Source organism: Chaetura pelagica, unplaced genomic scaffold (assembly GCF_000747805.2).
Source record: "Chaetura pelagica isolate M959 unplaced genomic scaffold, ChaPel_1.0 scaffold85, whole genome shotgun sequence".
Taxonomy (NCBI): Eukaryota; Metazoa; Chordata; class Aves; order Apodiformes; family Apodidae; genus Chaetura; species Chaetura pelagica.
In genome coordinates this window covers 4,541,929-4,563,801 of record NW_009953505.1, presented here as the reverse complement: position 1 = coordinate 4,563,801, position 21,873 = coordinate 4,541,929, and the positions used below count along the sequence as shown (strand labels likewise).

The 21,873-nt window shown below is 33.3% G+C and overlaps 1 protein-coding gene across 1 annotated transcript in view; it reads left to right on the top strand.

Moving 5' to 3' along the window:
- Positions 1–21,873, top strand: part of PSPC1 (paraspeckle component 1) — a 73,894-nt gene that overhangs the window by 41,158 nt on the left and 10,863 nt on the right. Inside the window, 3 exon segments of the mRNA XM_009999437.1 lie at positions 1–179; positions 5,298–5,382; positions 6,352–6,460. Coding sequence (XP_009997739.1) covers positions 1–179; positions 5,298–5,382; positions 6,352–6,460 — 373 coding nt within the window.

The following is a 21,873-nucleotide window of genomic DNA, read 5'->3' as shown; positions in this document are numbered from 1 at the left end:
ACATTTTGCTCAGCCTGGAACATTTGAGTTTGAGTATGCTTCACGGTGGAAGGCTCTTGATGAGATGGAAAAGCAACAGCGTGAACAGGTTGACAGGAACATTAGAGAAGCCAAAGAGAAACTAGAGGCAGAAATGGAAGCAGCTAGACATGAGCATCAGCTAATGCTGATGAGGCAAGGTAAAATCGGATCATCTACTAGTATTACATTTGTTTTGTTACAGATTTTCGTTGTGTAGCATGTTGAGCTGCATGTTAAACTTAGAGATTTTGCCAGACACTGTTTAATTAAATGCATTGAACTGAGATAAAGGAAATAATATTTCTCCTTATACATAGTCCTTGATGATTTGCAGAGATGTATTAAGAAGCTGGAAAAGGAGTGATTATCTAGGTCTGTTTTTTTCTTTGCCTAAGTTTGTTAGCGTAAGCAGTTAATGTAGCAAAATTAAATGGTAGCTTCACAAATCAGTGACATTATTTTCCATTTTTGGCTTTGTTTATGGTACTAGGTAGGAATAAATCCTGTTTGTGGGCTATGTACAGGAAAAAATATTATACCTCATACTTCTTTTGATTGTTCTTTGCACCTCTGGTATGATTTAAAATGTTACAGTAGCTAATTTTACCTTTTTTTCCTTTGAAACTCAGCTGAGAAATCTGATGTGTGCATAGTATTTAGTTGCTAGTACATGTAATAACTCATTAATTTTAGTTCTTGAGATTTTAAGATCATGTTTTCCCTCTTTTTTTTATAACTGTTTGACCATCTTGTGTTTTGCTAGTGTTAGGGGAAAAAAATTTTCTCCAGCAATTACTTTCAAGCCCTATAATTAAGGATGGAGCTGGGTGGAGCCTGTTATTTTCAGAGAGGGTAGTAGCAAAGTGAATGATACTTGCTCCTTTTTAGCCTTCTCCCCAAACCACGTTTTTACCAAAGTATTCTGGACATGCAGTCACTGCTTTTGAGCTCAGAACTATTGAACCACTACTTGATTTTTAGTTCCCTCTCTGTGACTGCTAAATTGCAATACTTGAGTAGATAAAATTTAAATGTATTGCAACTCTGTTGGAAATAATATCAAGCTTTGTTGCATGAAAGAAACACTGAGGTTTTTTTGATACTTTCTAATTTAATTTAAGAGAGATTGTGGCTACTTAAAAAACTCTTATCAGAAGAGTGTTAGATCATCAGACAGTGTAATAAATAAATAAATAGCTTATAGGCTGAATAAGAGTGCCTTGTCATTTTAAAAGGCATTTGAACTTGAGATTTGAAGCAGTAAATGCATTTCAAAACTTAAACCCAGGCAACTCATACAAGTTGTCTGCTGCAATTAATACTTACTCTTAAGAAAGAGCATTTTTGTTGGTAGTATGACATCCCTGTGTGAGACTGGGTTATTGTGAGTTTTTCTGCTGACTTAAATGACATGTTGAAAATATCTGTATCAAGTGGATTAGAGCATTCACTAGATTAGTGGAATAAAGCACCTAAATGCTTGGACATATTGAATGTAAGCACATAATCTTTTGAAACATTTTTGTAACTGGCAAAATTTATTTAAAGGAGCATTTTTTAATATTATGTTCTTCTGCAACTGGAAGTTGTGATTAGAAAAAACTTTATGTAGCCTGTTTTTTCTTAATAGGCTTGCTTGCTTTTAGTGTGAAACTGTACTGTTTGTATCTTGTCCTGAAATAATCGAGCATAATAAAATAAACTGTTTCAAAATGCCAAATAGTTACTGCAGCACCTGGAATGACAGCTGTCAAGATGTTTCTTGGTTTATTTCCCAAGTAAAAAATTTTAAAGCATTTGATTTGCATGTAAGCATATGTATATCTTACAGTTGCACAATGTGAATGTTAATGTGATATCACAGCAATACTTTTAATACACAGTACAGCCCTCCTTTTTCAATTAGACACACATTTTAAATTTTCTATGGATGTATGACTGATACTGGTAAAAATTTTCAGTGCTGAAAACACGGTTTAGATAAATTTACCATTGTCTTAACTGTTAACATCTGACATGTGGTGATCCTGTTACAGAACTTACACTCTTTAATTTTTTTTTTTTTTTTTTTTTTTTTTTTAGCATTTATCTATCTGTTGCCTATATTTGATGGCAAGGTTAGGGATTAGTTTTTCCTAAATTACAATGCCTTAATCATCTTTTAAACTGAGACAAGAAGGCAGTGGCCTGTTCAGTAAGATGAAAAAGAACCTGATGGTAAAACATGGGAGGAAAACTTAGGTGTGTTCTGTGGATATTAGGGTTTCTTTTAAGGACTCTCTTAAGGAAAAAAATATTCTTTTATTTTTTTAGTATTTATTAAGCTACACTATTACATGGAAAAGGAAAATAATTACTCCTTTTGAAGAGCTGCTATAATATGAATGCTTTTGGTGCTTGTATTCCAGTGAGGAAACATACTTTTTTTAGTGTGGGAAGAGGTTTTTTTCATTCTCGGTTTGACAGGGTACCTCTCTTTCGTACCAAATAACTGGGAATTTTGTTCAGATAATTAGATTTCTGCATAGTCACCTGCAGATGTTTAGTTTGTCAGGCCCTATGGGTCAATAACATCGCTTCAGTTTATCTTGTCAACTGTCCAGCTTCAGTATGTATGAAAATAAGGTGTTTTGGTTTTTTTTCTTGTATTTATTTTCAGACATTAGCTGTTTTTAAATCTTGTTCATCTGGACAGCATTTCTGGGTGTAAGTTCAGACCATACTAAGAATATTAGTTATATTAATGAGGTGGAATTACGAGGTTTTAAAGAAAGACGCAGTGAAACTTTTGAGGCATCAGAACACAGTGTTATTATTTTTGCATACCTGAGGCACACACCACAGATTTACAAGTGTATTGAAATACTTACTCTGAAATAAGAAACGCAGTTAATTGTCAGGAGCTAAAAAGATTCAAACGGTGAGCTTACTAGAGTCTGTATATTGCAGGTGAAGGTTTTTTTTAGAAATTGCTTTATAAGAGCTAGTAGGACTTGAACTAGAACATGTTGGCTTTTAAGTACTCAGGTTTTGTGATCTGTTATTAATACTGAAGGTATAATTTATTCTTATGATACATATAATTTTTTACTTTAAAGTGTCATGTTTTGACAGATTGAGTCAGTAGTAATTTGTAAAGCAGAATACGTGTAAGTAAATTGGCATGATGAAATATAACCAGAAGTTTCACACTTTAACAGTTATGTGGAAGCTGGGCATTTGTTTTCCATTTTTAGAACGTGAAAAGTCAGCAGCTATAACAACTGAAAAATCTTTTTGAACTTGGTATTCCTGCCTGTAGGATTAATTTCTGAGTTGAGAGTACACGTTCACCGTCTGTCCTCTGCTCTGCAGAAGGTTGAGGATAAAATGAAGAAGATCTTGCCCTTTTTTAAGCACAAGAAAGTGCAGAAGCTAGTAGTAGGCTTTGTCTTTTTTTTTTTTCCACAGCTGCTTTAGTGCAGGTTTTTCATATTCAGAGAAAGGTTCTGTGTCCAACATAAGTCAGTCCAGAATTACCATTAATTGCAGATCTTTTAATATGAATAGCTCTATGCACAGCCCAAACCTCTAGATCTGTATTTTCATCTGGCTAGTAAGGGGCTTTGTGCCAAGATCCTGTCATTGCCAAATAATACTGGATCTTAAATTGGTGTGTTGAACTTTAAAACACTAATAATTTCAGGAAAGGCAACAACCCAAACTGTGCTGTGGAAAAAAAATTAAGGCTACATCTTAAGAACAAAGGGGAGAAAATGATAAAATTTCTAGCAATTAGTGGTCGAAAGTAGCAAATCCTGTGTTAGTGTAGTAACACAAAAAGGGAATGCTAAAAAAATTTGGAAGAACAAAGAACTGGCAAGGAAACATCATTTCCCACAGTGGACAATACTGACCATGTAATGTCTCTGTTCTGTAATGCTCTGAAACAACCTAAAGGTTACTTAAAAAAAAAAAAGTGCACTTACATTCTAAAATAATCTTGATTATTTTAAAAAAAACCCCTACAAACACAAAAGGTGTTTGTGGCACTCCCCAAGTATCAGGATAACAGTGGCCAACCCTTCTATGGCAAGCACATTGGAAAAATGTGGCCTTCAAACTTTGTGGCTTAAATGAATCTTTAATGTAATCATGTTTTATTGAAGTGTGAAGTATGTTAATTTTGCACAAGAGATAGGAAAAGCAAGCCAGCAAAATGTGCTTGAGAAAGGACTTCTAATGTCAATAAGGATGCTGTGAGAGTAAAAATCTGCTAATCATCTTTGTTAGAAATAAATGTATGATACTTCAGTGCAATGTGCTCATAATTTTAGTTGTTTTTGGATGTTAAAGTAAAAGATTAAGTTGTAAAAATATATGCTGACGTAAATTTGAGGAAAGAGATTTGCATAGCTTAAAAGGTACTTCAATTAGTAGAGTGAAGAAAGGCATACAGAAGTGTGTGGAACATAAAAGGCGTATAATAAGTGGCATAGTGGAAGGTTCCTCATGGTTACAAATCCTGTCATGTGTCCAATAGCCTCTGAAGACAGAAAAGGCAGACAACTGCATTCTGACAAAAAGTAGAATTAATATTAATTGAGGAGAGCATAAATTTCCATGCAGAAATCAATAATGTGACTGGTCAGAAACTAGTACAGCAAAAATAATTATTAATTGAACCGTGCTTTTAAAGAGTATTTTAAGAAGATATGGGTGTTCCTCTCTGGAAATGTTAAAGATTAGTAATTTTTAAGTTGCTGTAAGCAGTCATGTGATAAATCTGCATGGACGCTCAGATTATGTGCACGTGAAGGTCGTATCACATTTTTTCTGATTTGTGCCATGCAGTGGTCTGCAATAGATACTGGAGTGTATATGCCCGTGTATAGTGTGCTACTTTTCTTGTTTGTTTGACTTCAGTGGTATATAGCATGGTGAGAAAACTGATCCCTTGCTCTATATGTAAAACAGGATTATGATTTAAGAGATTCGGAGGTTTCCTCCTCCTTTTATTTGTTTGAGGACTTGAGATTTCTGTTTCCACAACCTGCTTCAGAGGCTTTCACAGTCCTTTGTCTTTCTGTCTTTCTGTGAGTTGTGGATCCAGTCTTTTTTTTCATATACTAGACTTGTCTTGGTGGGAAGAAACAAATGATAAGTGATAACTAAAAAGTGAGAAATTTCTTTAAAAAGGGAGTATTTAAACTGTGATCTGACAGTAATAGCTGTTTTTTGTGTTGCCGTATGGTTGATTTTCAGCTATTACCTTTGTTACATTTTAATCCTGCTAGATCTCATGAGACGTCAGGAAGAGTTGAGGCGTTTGGAAGAACTTCGAAATCAAGAACTTCAAAAACGCAAGCAGATACAATTGAGGTATTTTGTTTTCTACTGTGCAAAGGTGTGGCATGCAGCTGCTCCAGGCCTGCATGAATTTAGATACTTCAGCTTGTAGAGCTTGCTTTTGATAGCAAATAAAAATATTTCTGCTTCTAAAAAGCTTGCTTGTCAGAAGTGTAATATGGGATGTTTCTATTAATGTTCTTGAATGTGAAAGTGATCACTTATGCTACCATAAAATAATGGTTTCAAGAATTTATTATTTTTTTTCCATTTATTCCACTTCCGCTTAATCTTTTGTAGATTTTGGAGCTTTCTAAATAGCATAGAAATGTCTTATTGTTGTTTCATATTATTTATTTTAAATTTGTGGCTGAACCATAGCAGTAGTAGATACCAACATGCTTCTAAGATTTATGGGAAGGTAACTGCCTGTGTAAAAGTAGCATCGCAAATTTACAGTCTGACATGTGATTTTTGAGGCTATTTTCATTTGATATTCTGGTATGTTGCAAACAATTTTTCCTTTAAGATCTGATTAATACAAATACTTGCTTTCATGCCTCTGCTAAAATTCAAGAAAGCAGACCTAGTATCGTCACGTTGATTGAGTTTTCAAATTTTTGATAAATATCAAAAGGAATGTAGATGGGAAAAAAGAAAACACAAGCAGCTTGCAGAGTTAAAATATGTCTTTTGGCAGTATTTAAATATTTTAATCCATAGTGGTTTGTTACAAACTGAAGTATTTTAACCTGCTTACCAGTATGCAGCCAGAAGAAGAGTTACGGAATGTACTGCTATTGTAATTGCCTGTATTCTGGTTAACAATAACAAAAGCATAAATAATATCCAAACTCGTCAGATGGAATAGATTAGTGCCATACACTATAATTGAAATAACTGCCAGTTTTGTTAGTATGCTTGATCTTATCTCCTGAGACTGAATACAAGCCTGAACAGGTCAAGAGTGTATGTTGACATAATTTTTGAAAAACATTCTAGACATGAAGAAGAGCATCGGCGTCGTGAAGAAGAGATGCTACGCCAGAGGGAGCAGGAGGAATTACGACGGCAGCAGGAGGGAGGATTTAAGCCAAATTTCATGGATAATGTAAGTAAAATTCTATGACAAATAGTGAAACGTTTTAAAATTAAAAATTGTAATATTGTTGTTTGCTGTTTTTCCTTCAGTATTCCATCATTCTCTTGTGTGGATTGGTACAAATTTAGCAGTGCAGTTATTCTCTTGTAGAATGGCACCACTTATTTTTCCTACAAGCTAATGATGTAACACTTCAGCTAAGTGAAGGTGTTCAAATAATAATTTGACTTTTTTATTTGGGAAATTAATTTTCCCAATAAAATAATAGAATTTTTACAAGTGAGAGGTCATGGGAATAAGTTTCCATGAGGAGGTGCCCTATTTTTACTGAAGGTTTAAATTTTAAACCAGTTCAGGCTTTTAAGCTTGTTGGAATTGCTTGTTTTGTTTTTTGCATAACTTACTAAGATTAATATACTTCAGAAACAATATGGGCAATATTAACTTCATATAGAGCCTAAAATCACTCCTCCCCTTTACCCTGATGTAAAACTAGATGAGGAAAACATTGAAAATCTTTACTAAAGGACTCTGAATGCAACCTTATTTTGAATGCTTTAGTGTTATGTGAGAAAGATACCTTTTACTGTTACAGCTTTTCTTAGTGAAGAAGCAATTAATAAGCAAGTCACACATTACTAATTGACATTATTAAAACAACTATGGAGTACAGGATGGAATTTTACCTCCCTTTACAGGTAGAATTTGATACTTAAATAAAAAAAAACCTGCTGGTTTCAAAGCTCCTTTTCAAAGCTCCTTTTGAAGTAGAAACTGTTTTACATTCTATACCGTAACATTTTCCGCTGGGTTGAGAGGAATATATGTATATTTTGAGACATCCTAAGAGAAGCTAGAAAATAAGATTTCCTGTTCTCAGCAAGACATATTTTTCCCATCCTCTGTCCCTTAGCATTTTTAGCAAGGATGGGAGGAAGCAAAATTGTTCCTTTGATATTACTGACAGGTATCAGTTGATTTTGCTGATTGTGTTTTGAGAAACTTGCAGCAGAAAGCAATTGATAATTTATTTCCATATGTGCTCACACTGTGAAAGAAAACTGCTTTCAGCATGTCTTTTCTTTGGGATGACAAAGATCAGGAATTCAAAACTCAGTGTTCTTTAGTGTGTTCCCACATATTATTAAACATGCTTTGTGAAATAGCACATAACAATTGTCTGATGTAATTTAGAAATAGCATTTATTGATTGTGACTTCTGTAGTCCCAACTATGAAATTTCATTTTACCTTCATGTCTTCATGTAGCATCTTTTGGGGTGTCTGACTTCCTGACCCCATAAGCTACCTGTGAGAGCCCTCCTGTGGCTGATCTCTGAGACCCATGCTGCTTATTGCAGAGAGCTGCAGGAAGAGGAAGCTGGGGAGCTGACCTACAAGCTTGAGATGATGGTAGCTCCCTCAGATTCCTTTGCTGTTAAAGGATTATGGCCTGTACCCTGCAACTTCGGGTGCTGGAAAAGCTAGATAATGTTGGTCACAGTAAACTCTGCTGGTTTTCTTCTTCCAACTGCCTTGAGATGTAATTTAGCTTTTGTGCTTGAATTGCCTGCCACAGTGTGGCCAATCCTTGTGCTTATCTGCATCTTTAAATTCTGCCGAAACCTGTGTGAATAGAAACTGTTTAAGTTGGTGGGGACATGGTGAAAATGTAGTGCAAGAGGGAAGAGGAATGGTTCAAATGGAAGGCAGTTCAATCATGATGCATAATTTTTGCGAATTTTATACAATGAAGTTTTTTTTGGGTAAAGATGAATGAATACTTTGAAGAGTATAGATTTCCCACTTAGTTGTGTTTCTGGAATTGTGTGTTCATCTGGAACTGATTAATACACTGCAAGATTATATAGATGTAGCTGTGCAGTGACATTATGAAAAGTGATTTAAATTGTATAAATTAATATATAGTACAGGTGGTGTCTTTCATGTCTTACAAAGTTGAAGTGGCATATATAGTGGTTTAAAACAAATGTTTTCTCTAATTGTCAGACTACTCTTTAGTATTCTGGTCATGTGTTCACTTCTTTTTTACTTCTACTGTCCTTAACTTTAGCAGAAGAATTGAAACAAAATTGGAAGTGATGAATTTACATTCTTTAGCAACTCTTTCTAATAAGAGCAGCTATGTAACTCTCTAAGCATGGCCTGTCATTTTATAGGTGTTCATTATATCTTTAAATAGCTGTACTTAAGTTGCATAGTGTGAATGGATGTTTGGAAAAGTCTTTGCATTTTGCAGCCGAGAAGAATTGTAAACCATTTCTGGAGATGGCAAAATCATGTATCAGATCTTTTTTCAATGTAGCAGAATTTCTTATGAAACTAATTTTTAAAATTTATTCTTACTAATAGTTGTTTACTGTGAACAAACTCCATCTGGTAACTACTTCTAGTCTCAGATTATCATTGTACCTGCACTGAAAAAAGTTGTTCTCTGTTTTAAGAACTTAAAAGTTGCTTCTTGGTGAAAATTACATTTCATGATACTGGTAGATAGCTTGTACCATATTAGATCTTGATAAACACATTTGGCATAATCCTTCTATTAAAATATTCTGCCAACCATGAATTTAGAAAGAAAGTAATAGTTTCTAATATTTGTTTTTGTTTCTTAAAAGCTTTGAAAAGTAAGCTTCCTTCACTTTTATCCTATTCCTTTTTACTGTTCAGTATAAAAGAAGGACATAAATGGTAAGTGCAATGACAACAGAATTGGAACCTCTCATAAAAGACTGCAGTGTTAAGCTTTTCTGTTTAAAGTTTCTTTCTGTACCTTTTCCCTAACTTGATAATCTTTGATTTTTTCAGTGTGACTACTGTTGAAAAACATCTTGTGACCAAGTTTAATGCAGTTACCTTTTACTCGGTTTAATTACAGAGAAAAATATTTTCTGTGTGGTGAATACTCATTCTGAAAGATTCTTTTCATGGTGATGTTGTACGTGAAAAATTTGGTTACATTGAGTTTTAGTCTAATGTGCAGCCTAGTGATTCCTAAATAATTTATTACTCTAGTTGTGTGACCTCTATTAGAGAAGTTATGGATAAGCACTTGGATGGCTTTTCCTATGCCCTCTAAAAGTTGAAAATCTGGTACAGCTCAGTATAAATGTGTAGTAATTTTTGTGATAGCTCAATCAGGAAATGTGTTTTCCTGCAATATTCTACTGATTTTAATTTTGTATACATAATTCTTTCTAAAAGAGGACCTTGCTGATGCTGATTGGAAGCAATATTTTATTTCTCAGCAGCACAAATATTTTAAAAAAATACAATACTTGTAAGGACTAGTAATATGTTAATAATACAAACTGTGCAATTGTTACTGTTTACTGTGAATGGCTTACATAGATTTACATTGTTAAAGCCTTCTTACCAAATAATTCCAGTTCCATGAACTGCTTTTATTCATGTCATCAAAGAGTGTGATTTGGATTTAGTTTATTAAAATAGTTTTCATGTGTCTACCAAAATACATAGAAGTTGTAGTCTTACTTTTATGGTACACAGATTTAAATCTGTAGTAGCACTGCAAAATAGTGTAAAGTGGGTATTGTACTTCTGAAACAATAGCTGTGATACTGGCATACAGCTCCTTTAAAGAGGGCATTGAGATTTTTGGGTGTCCTTGTCCCCTGCCCTCCAAGATAATTCTGTTTTTCAAGTTTAACATGAACATGTAAGGAGCTGTTTCTGTTTCAGCACTTTCAACTTCTAAATGCTTACTATTCTTTCATGTAAGATTGTATATTAAATATTTAACTCTTTTTTTAATCTCCTAGTCTTTTCAATAATTGATTCTAGGTCTTGTTTTGCTTTCCTTTAATTTTTCTTACACTGAAGTTCTGCTGCTCAACTGTGTTTTTTAAATATCAGCATGAAGTGGCAGCTGCTAAGCCAGTGAAGATTGCCTCAACAGCAGAGATTCTAGTGAATTTCAATCAAAAGCTGTAAGACAGATGAAAGCAAGGTGGTAAAAAAGCATGTTCCAAACCAACAAAGCTTATAGACTCAGGAATTCCAGAAACTTGATTGGAAAAAAAAATAAAAAAAAAAAATCTTTCTTATATGACTTTTGTTCTTTTTTTGTAGCAGTTTAGAAATACAGCTTCCCATTTCTTTATTTTGAGTTTACTGAAGCATATTGTATTCTTCACTTCCACATTGACTTGCAAGTTAATTGGTAGACATTTTTGAAAAGAAGACTATCAGTTAGATTTTCTAGAATTCTGTAATTTAAGAATTATTTTTTTGCAGTTCTTGGCTCTTAAGTGACTAGAACTGCATGTTTCTTTTTCTGTCTTCTGGTGCCAATTCACTGAACGCAGACTTGTTTTCCATCTTACTCAAAAGTAAACTAAGCTAAGGCAGATTTCCACTAATAAATAAATTATTTTTTTTCCAATGATCTCTTCAAATTTGATGTTTCCTACTAGTAATACATTTTGGTTATTTTATTTTGACATCCTAGCGTACTTAATGAAGCTGATGGCAGTGAAGTTTGGTGAGGTTGTATGAATATAGTTACTGTTTCTTAACAAACTGTTACAAAGCTAAGCAGCTTTATAAAAGCTCTTTTGTAGAGTTTGATTGGGAGAGAGGAATTAGCTCCTTGTTGCAATCCAGCATGCACACTCACAGAGGAAGTAAGTAGTTCGTGTTTCACACCTTAAAGGTCTTTTAAGGTAAAATTAGTTTGAAGAAAGGCAGATCATCAAATGTAGAACTGAAATTAAAAAGCCAAACAAAAACAACCAACCTGTCAAAACAGTCCTGCTTTATTTCAGTGATTGAATTTCTTCCTATGCATGAAGTAGCATAGGTTAGGCCTTTGAGCAAGCAGTTTATAAATACACAATTTGTGCTTTTGTGGGTGGTCTTAGTTCTACCCAAACATCTTTTCTAAAATTATTTTTCCAGGATTGCAGTGATATGTATAAGTAGACAGGTGCTTAAGTCTTACAATTCTTCTTTTTCCTCTAACAGTGTTTTCAATAGAGAATTTGGCGGTTTAGGCAAGAATAATAATGCCTAAATAGGCCTTAAAATATCCACGTTGTATTATTTGAAGAAACTAAAAAAAGTCCTTACAACACTTTATTACTCTACAAGGTATCAAAACTATTTTAACTGTCATGTGTGCTTTTAGTATGAAAAGATATTGGCTAAAATTCAGAGCAGAACTTCAGCCATCTTTTTGTAGCTTATTATGTGTTTGTATCCATAAACCAAAGCTTTTTGTGGACTAAGGTAGTTTTTGGTTGTGAGTATTTCATGACCATTTAAGGATGACTCAAAATTGACTTTCTAGATTGTTTTTACATGTATGAAGGATGCTGCTAAGGTAATTCTTCAGTAATAAAGCAAATGATAATTGCATTTAATTTATAACTTTATATTTAATTATGTATAAACTATGAATATTTACCCTGATGTGACAAATTTTCATTGCATTATGTTATAGATATTTATAGATATTTAGGGGCCTAAAATCTTTTACTCTGTTGCCATGGTTTCCCAATGATTGCACAAAATACTTTAGAACATAATATTTCATGTGAACTTGCAAACAGAACAAGTGACCATTCATACATAATGTACAGCCAAAAGTACGTAGTTTTCCAGTACAAGTTTGGGTGTTGTAGTACTACTTGTAAGCATTTTTGCTTACAAGTTTGTTCTCTTTACAGTAATTGATAAGGAATTTTTTGTCTTTGTCATTTAGATTGTGTTTTTGCTTATAACTTAATTTTCTTTCAGTAAGACTAATGGATCAAGAAACTAAAATAACACTTTTTAAAAGATACTTAATGTGCAATTGCAAAATTACATCAGTCTTTGCCAATGTTGGTATTTCATGAAGCCTCAGATTCAGCAGATGCCATTTTTGTTCAATTATTAACGCAAAGACATAAAATGCATCTGATGTGCTTGTTTATAGAATACTCCATTGGTGTAACTAGCTTCTCCTATTTCATTAATTTTAGAGACTAAGAAATAGTTCTGTTAGAGACCAAATGTAATAAGTCTAAATCTTCTATATTTTAAATATAATTTCTGAAAATTTTTACTGCTCACAAATTAAAAAAAAAAAAAGTAACCTGAGTTCTCTAAGTAGTGAATTCTTCAGTTTTCCAGCTTCTGACAAGTGAAAATAAGGTGTTTATAAACAATTTGGAAAAATAATTTGTTAATGTAATTGTTTGATAAATGTCCTATATATTTTGAAGAAGCTAAGATTACTGTTTGCTCTAATCATTTTCATTTTTTCTTCCTCAGCTACTGGAGTTAAGTTTGACTTGGAGTTTGTACACGTATTTATCCAGACTAAGAAGAAATGTACTTTCAGTTTCAGTTGTCTGCTTGGTACCTATTTTGGACTCATCCACCTTTCTAAATCCTGAGATCTTACTTGGTGGCATTGAGACTTGCAGCTAAAATAAGTTCCTTTGGTTAGAAAAGTTTGTCTTTATTCAAAGGGTCTGTTTAATGAAAGAAGAAAACAGCCAAGAAACAATAAGTGAGTCTGTAGAAAGAGAATTTTTTATGTGACAAAAACTGTTAATGGATCTGTTACTTAATGTGAGGAAAGGTTATTTATGAATCTAATTTCTCTCTCAAGAGCAGTGCCTTTTGAGTAGTTTTTTCCTCAGTGTAAGTAGTAAGCCTCTGACCTTTTGCTTCAGTAACTCTCATGGAGTGAAAAATTTCATTAGTGGTAATTCAATAAACTGAGACATGGAAATTAAGTTGTCTTAATATGGCTGCCTGTCTTTTGATAGCAGGCTAAATGCTGGGGGGTTTTGTTCAATTAAAATACTTAGGGTTTTTCTCATTAATATTTCCCAAGCCTCCTTTCTGTAGTGTAGGCGTGAGGTAGGTTTATATCTTACTAGAGCTAATGCTTGTTTCTGGTTGTCTTCCATGAGGAACATGGAATTTAAGTCTGATGTTTCTGTCTTCCATCAAGTCTTTCTTTATTTTCCACTTCAATGCGCCAGAAGTTAGGTGTAGATTGTTAGAAGAATTAGCATTTTTTACAAGTATGGTCTTTTTTGAAAAGAACAGAAAAGGAAAAAAAAAAAAGTTTTTGTTTAGCTGTTTTTATAACTGTTCAGATGGGGACTGCTTAATAGAAACTAATATTTAAAGAGTCAATTAGGTTTATTTAAGGTTTACAATTTAAAGATATTTTTCTCCAACATTATTATTTTTTATAGTGGGTAATGGCCCACTCTTTCACAGAAAAAAAAAAAGAGTTTCTGTTGAGCTGTTTTATAACTGTTCAGATGGGGACTGCTTAATAGAAACTAATATTTAAAGAGTCAATTAGGTTTATTTAAGGTTTACAATTTAAAGATATTTTTCTCCAACATTATTATTTTTTATAGTGGGTAATGGCCCACTCTTTCACATGTAGAATCATGTAGGATGAAAGAGTATTTGGATTAGTTTTGGTTTGTATATGATTTAAAGCACACTGCTTTTACTAGTGTTGTTGAATATAGGTTTGTTGATACACTTGTGGCAGGTTGGCTGCATAATTGTCTTTCCTAAATGTATTCATACAAAAGATCTAAAAAAGACAGTATATCAAAACTGGGTTTTTCAGGCTTTGTTTCTCTTCTGTGCATAGTGTTATGTTTTATAATCTTTTTAAAATTTGCTTATCTTCTGGAGTCCTTGTGTTTGTTCTCCCTTGCCCTTTCTGAGTTATTAAACATTTGTTAATCCGTAGGGGAACTTTTATGTTCTTCAGGTAAGAGGTATATATTTTTGTTTATCCCTATTTACTGCTATTGTATCCCTAACATGATCCTAACCTTTGAGTCTATACCACATATATATAATAGCTTTGGTTAGGGATCTTTTGATGGAAGTGGACAATGTAGCTTAAGAGTTGCTGTGTGTGGACTTGGATCAGGGCATTTAACTAGAAAAGACTTTTTCTAAATCCATGTGGATTTTTTTCAGTTGACCAGTTTCTTAAACTTTTGATTAAAATACTAGAATTCCCTGGTACAATTTGTGTTGATTTTCTTCAGTGTTTATTCAAAAGATAAGTATATTTGTTCAAGCCTACATCATCTTGGTCCTGTTTCACATTAAATAACCTTCAGGTTGTATAAAACTACTACCTGGAAAACTATGGAGAGCTGGAAAGCTGTGGAGGCTGATTTCATGCTGGGAAGTTTCATTTATGCTTCTTTATTAATGTTTTGTGTTTGTAAGTGTTGTATGTGTGGACAGGTCAGATGTTCTGGAAATATTAAACATTGAACTATTCTGATTGTAAGCAACATTCATAACAAGTATTAGAATACTATTAATTAGTATTAGACAAGACTGCATATGTATCTAAGAAGTTTCTCCTACAGGACTCCTTTGTAGTGATGAAAGTAAGCCTTAATCTTGGTTTAAAACTTCAAGTTTCAGCTTCCTTTTTGCAAATACTTGCATATTTTACTCACTTGGTAACTCAGATCAGTTTTGGGATAGCAATTACAATTGGACTTTCTTGTGTTACAATTTAGTCAGCATATGTGCTACCTGTTTGGAGAGGAAAATTGTTAGTAAATCAGTCAAGAGATGAGTCATACTTAGTGTACTGTGGCTGTAACTAGTGGTGTTTTTAAATTGTTTTGGGTTGATTTTTGCAATGTTATATTTGAAATTCCAATTAAAAAGTAGTTAGATATTTACATGAACACCTAATGATAAAGAATATTCTTGGCTGGTTAACTTTTGTTCTAAGTAACTCTCACTTCATCTCATCCTTAATCTTGCAGCTGGGCAAAATGATTATTTGGAATCAGTCCAGTGTTCACTCTTTTTGAATATGTGCCTAGATTTGTTTCATGTGCAAGGAAAATGTACCAGTTTGGAAACCTGAAATTCAGCTTTGTTTATAACACCTAATTTTCAGTTAAATATTTTAGTGTACATCTGTATAATACTACAGTTAGCCCAAACTTTGTTACCAGTTAAACAGCTCTTCAACTCTATGCCTACCTGGGGGAATTTTTGAGTGCATCTTAATTTATTTGCAGCTTGGTCTGTGAAAGTAAGGTATCCTCTATGGCTTTATAGATGTCTCTTTTGGTACCTTAATTCTAAGCAGCAGCATAAATTCTCTAATATGCATCTGAACATGTGAATATAATTGAATGCTGTATGATTATACTATGTGTATCAGTTGTGAATGTGGAGGATTTATGGTGGCTATTGCTTTCAGAAAGTAATTTTGAAGGTAAGTAAACAGCTAAGTGCCTTAAATTGATTACAAGTGAAAAAAAAAAAGTGTTATGTTCAGCTATTGAACGGCATTCGGGTGATGTTTTTAATATCATTACTGCCATTCAAAAACTGAAGCTAATAGAAGAGGGAAAGTGTTTTTATATATTGGTTCCATGGACCTAAAGAGGCTCTTCACTCCAACGGAACAAAATTAATTAACAGAATGTTGTAATGGAGAAATTGCAATCAAGAAAGTTAATATATAGATATCACCCTTTTTATTTATATATATATATATATTTTAAAGGATTTCCAGATCTGTTGCAGTGGTTACCTTCTCTAAGCACCCTTGTCTTGTGAAAAGTTTACCTTAAAATATTTGAGAAGCAGATCTTTATGTTCCCTGTGAGTATCAGTTGTTAGATCAAGGAGAAATTCTGACAGTATATTTCTGTTCTTGTTTGCTCTCAAATGGTCAACAGCAATGGCATTTGGAAAGAAAAAAAATTAAAGGTCCATCTTTATATCTCAGCTATACCCTCAGAGAGTGCTTCATCTCTGTAGCCATAGACAGTGAAGGGACAAGGTAGGATTTTCCTTTACCTGAACAAATGACATGGAAAGTGATTTAATAGAGGAATGGAATTGAAGTATATGCATTTTATTCCTAGCTACTGTTCATATGCAGTTCATTTTGGGACAGATTTTGCTATCTGTATATATTAATTTTTTAACTAGTGAATAACATTTTCCACAGAATGTCAGAAAATGAGGAACTATAGTTAACTTGTCTTTTTCATGAGTTTTATTCTGTAGGTGTTACATACACAATTTTTACTGTATTACAGCAAATGAAAGTGGGAGAGATGGGAAGAAAACTGAGGAAATGATCTATTAATGCAGTGTTTTAAATGCAGTATTAACATTCAGAGAAGCAGCAAGTAACTAAAAGACAGAACAGTGAAGCAGAAAAGATATAAATCTTAATATGGAGTAAAATTCTATAATCAGCAAGTAGGCTTCTGCTGGAAAAGTTTAGTGTCTAAGGTCACTAGATAGAGCCGTTCAGAAAAATCTCTGTAGGCATGTAGACAACTTCTGCAGTAGTGGTGGCCAGTTTTTAATACTGGAGGTGAATGAATATCTCTGCATACAAATCAGTGACTGAATTCTCAGTTGTCTCTGTGATAAAGTGTCTATTCATGAATATCTTAAAAAAGTTCAACTATTAATTTTCTGGCTTAGACAATAAGTATTCCTTTGTTCACTTTATCTGAGATGAAAACCAGTAATGATTATTCGCATTATTTCACATAATTTTGAATTTCATTTGTCTTTTCTAGCTTGTTTGCCTTATTCCTGTAGTTCAGAGCAGTAGTTATTTTCTGCTTCTCATGGTATAGAAGTGAGAAAACATCTCCATTGTTTAACAGTTGAAAGCATTTTGTTTTCCTAATCTAGTTTACTTTCTATGCCAAACTCAAAATTTTGGAAAAAAAAAAATGTTGACAGTACTTCTACCAATTTGCTGAGAGTGACTCTCTCCCACAGACAGTTTTAACTCTTAAGGTATTAGTCGTTTTCAGTTGACTCTTTCTTAAAACAGGTTCAACCAGCTCTTAACTTGCCTTCTTCCATCAGTGTTTTTCTACAAGATTTTTTACTTCTCTCTTTGCTAATTTTGAGGTAGTAGCTGAAACATTTCCAGGCTGGAACAAGCCCTGTCTGCCATATGGACGTTGGTGAATAGCAGGAGTGTTTGGGGGTCTTTTGTGTTGTGAAAAATAAATCTACTTTCCTCTTTGAGTGGTAGTGGTTTGGTCCACATTTTATGAAAAGAAAAAGTTTTTTTGGAGCCAGTTTTATATTTTTATGTATGTACTCATGTTCTACAGGATGCCATGGGTTGCTCTTACATGGTGGAATTAATTAGAAAAATTTTGGAAAAAAATTCAAAGAAGCAAAAGGGACCTAGGAAATGTAGATAAAATCTAGTAGATTACAAATGAAATAACGGCATTGGAGTGCTGCCTCAAACATCAGTTGTATTTGGAAAGTATAAAATAACAATTTTTCTTGCTCAGATTCAAGAACACCAAATATATTAATATACTCAGCTGTTCTGTTCCTCAGGTTTTGAGGAAAACTTAGTCTTTCAAGTCATGTTGAAACGAGTCTTAAGAAAAAAAATAACCTGTAGCAAAATCTTTTGAGATTGTAATGGTTGTTCATATTTTAATGTTTTTTTTACTTGTAATCAGATTGCATTAATATATATGGCTTTGCAGCTGCTAGAAATGACAGTCTTTTTGAGAGCTAACGGGTAAAATGAGATTTACAATATAGTGCTAACTAAAAATGCAATTTCTGGGATCTTTCAGTCTCTTTGATGCTCAAAATTTTGAGAGGCCTCCAGGTGATGTGTGGGCTTACCTCTTTTAGATTAAGCCCAGAGGCTGTCTCTTCTGTATTAAATGCTGCTTTCTTTCAGGGGATTATTAAATGTTGCTGCTTAGTGACATGTCCTCTAAATGTCTTTGTAGTATGAGTAATATTAATGCAATGAAGCTTCTTTCTCTTCCAAAACTGCCAATGTAGACCTGACTTAAATATCATGTGAGAGTTGATGTGTTGAATGGAAGGCAGCTTTTCTTCAGATTGGGTTTTGCATCTAGCTGTAGGAGGATGACTTAAAAAATAAAGCATACTGGGAGGGTCAGAGTTATTTAGTACTGCACTCTTCCCAGAAAAAAAAACAACAAACAACAGCTTGCGTGTTTTGGAAAGTAGAAGCTAATTTTACCTAAATGAAGGAGGGTCTTACATTGTCTTCCATCTTGTAAAGATCAGAAGTGGCTTGTATTAAAATAAATGTGAATTTAAGAGAATATGTAACTTTATTCTTGAAAACAGTTTGTGGTGTTTTTTTTTCTAAGTCTGTAAGGTGTATTCTCTTTCACACATAAAACTGCAACCCATTTCTGTCTTTTCCAGTGTTAGTGTATTAAGTGATGCACTGAGATGCTTTTCAGTACTTAGTTAATGAAGTTGTCTAATGGAGTACTGTAGTACCCATTTTTTTGTTGATTCTGTGTAAAATATGCTAGTATATGCTACAAGGCATTTTTCATATACTATGGTAGCTGTCTGGCACAGTAATACAAATTTAGTATTTTTTATTACAATATATCTGTGTTTTTAGAACATTGTTCAAGGTAAATTTTGTGTGTTTTCAAGAGTACATTCAGCTTAGAGTAGCAGTATTTTTGTCCTGTTTTAACTGCCTTTGGTGTTTCTTCTGTGGGATTTAGGTGTTGAGGACTATCCTCAGCAAATGAGTGCTCTCCAAAAGATAGACAAGGGAAATGAAGAAAGGCCCCACAGCTAAAGCCTTTCTTGTTGGTTCTCAGAACAAAAAGAGAACAAAGATCCTAATGTATGGAAGTTTTTCTCAAATACATCCCTATACTTTTGCTGTTAATTAGTTTTAAAATAATGTCCCCTATTGTAATAACATTTATAGTTCCTTGACAATATTATTGAAATAATGGAATTGTTTAGGAGATGCACTGGATTAATAATAAATCTTTTTTTGCATTATGGTGTGTTTTTTTTTGTCAACAGTTATAATTAGCATTGTTACTACCATTAGGAATCATTTTTCAACTTGTAGCATTTACTGCAATTAATGTATCTGCATATTATGCAGTGTGTATTCCTTTTTTTGCTGATGTGATAGCTGTTTTTAGTGTATAGTTTTTTAGTAGTGTAACTTAGTCATCTCCATCAACTTTATTAATGACTTGGGTCTCCAGAGAGGAAATTGACTTTAACTATCTGCTCTAGCCCTGTTAGAATGCTTTTTTCAAAGACCAAGTTCTGTTGACAGCTATAAAACCTAATAAACATTCTTGTAATTAGTTCTCCTGTTTAAAAATAGAGCTATATAGTTTCCTGTATTATACACATTTTATAGCTACATGTTCTTTAGCTGTTATTTAGTTTAATGTATTGGCTTGTCTAACTTTGTGTGAAGTAAGAGAGCTTTATTTTTTGAACTCCTGGGTGGGGTCTGTCATGCAGTTAGTAGACTTCTTGAGTAGTTTAAGCTGGAAGACATCTCTGGATGAGAGATCTAGATCATCATCTAGTATGATGCCCAACTCAGAGGAGGGATTAGCTCTGGATTTAGGTTGCAGTGCTCAGGAGCACACAGAAATTTTGCATTTTGAAAGAAGAGCAGTATTTTTATTTTAAATTATTTAATGTTATTGGATGTAATGGAGTAAATTGACCTATTTTGGGATAATGTAACTTTCAGATCATATATACAGATGAATTAATGGATAAACAAAAGAGGGAAAGGTGAGGAGAGGTGGGTGGTAGAGAATGTTTTTATTATTTTAACCCCTCACTGGCAGCTTAACTTCCTAGTTAAGAGTGAGCTAGCCATTGGTTCAAAGTAGCAGAATATTCTGATGAAAGAATAATAACACAAGCAAAAGCATCCCCCAAATTCAAGTTTACAGTGCCAAACTATTAGTTTTAACCACTTTTATGGTTTATGTCTTATAATATAGGCATCTTCCAGTCAATTACAATTTTGTGTAAGGTTTAAGGGACTTACACCTCCTGAAGAGACCTTTGGAAATAATTTTCCTTTACCTGGAGAGACCTTAATGAAATATACCACTGTAGAAGGGAGTGGTGAATTCTAGTACAGAAATTTCTTACCATTTTGGACAAATTCAAGGTCTGCTAGAGAATATAATTCAGTTTTCCTGTTAATGAAAACAGGTGAGAGTCATCAGCACTATGAATTACATTTTGCTGTACAAGTTAGAAGAGTTACTAATTAAGTCATTGATTTTTAATGTGCAAGCGTAAGTTTATAGGGCAACTGCTGTTTTATATATATATAATTTTATAGGGGATTTCTTTGATGCCATGTCTTAACATTATTTTGGCCATCATTCCTTAGCTGAAGTTGAATGAATAGTCCTGTTAATAGAGATATGCATCTCCTGGCCACAAACAGTTGAAGAAAATTGTCTTAATATTTCTGTTCATATCTTGCTTTTTGCTTCTAAAATATTCAGTGCTGTATTTACTCCACTACTACAATTTTTGGACAGTTTTGTTACCATGAATATTGCATAATTTTCATTTTCTTCAGGCTGCTGCAGTTGCAAGGCCTGTTTCTGGCAAAAAAAAATAATAAAAATTTTTTTAAAAGTACTTTTAGTTAAAAAGAAATTTAGTTTAGAAAAAAAAAAGTTTTAAATCAACTTGCATTTTTATTTTCAGTCTGAGAAGGGAATTGCATCCAATACCTCCTCCTGTATAAATTCTTAGGTATCTTCTCAAAACAATTTGCTTCATGGTTTTATAGAGTGAGTTTAAAAATATACTATTATATTTAAAAAAACAAACAGAAGAGTTATCTTGGCCTTACTCTGAATACTGGTATCAGCAGTGATTCAGTTTTAAGAATGTTGCACGTGGTATACCTCAAATGCTCAAGAAATCTTCTTTATAATACTTGTAAAAATGGGATAATCTGTACTATATTAAATATACAGTGTATATATAATTTGAAAATGGCTGAATTCAATACTTTTCTGTAGATCTACTTTTTGCAGTCAACATTAAAAGGAGCTGGAATTGGGAGGAAATCTCATTTTTAATGCTTGTATCTAAAGTAATTAGCAAGTATAATGCTATAGTTGCCATCATAGCAGGTTCCCTAACAGCAGATTACTTGGATGAATCAGAGCTACTTGAAGGTTTTTGGCATTATTGAGTTGTGAGGTATTTTACAAGTATCCTGCAACAGAATTGATTTGGAAAGCTTTTGAGTTGTGTGTAAAGAACTATCCTTTTACAATATGATTATATTATTTCTTGTTTCCCTTTGTTTTTGAGTTGTGTGTTGTTTGTTTTTTCTGATTTTCCCAAAGCTTAAATCATGCTTTACTACACAGCCTTTTTCTTACGGCTTTCTTTTCCCCTTATAATTGTCTGTCACCCATTTTTCTTGTTCTCTTCCAGTTTAAGTTATTTTTCCCAGGTACCAGGTGACTTCAGAGGTTCTTAATTGGCTCCCTAATATTTCTGCAGTAAAAGCTTAGCCCTCCTGTCTCGCTTCTCAGTTTTCATGCCCTG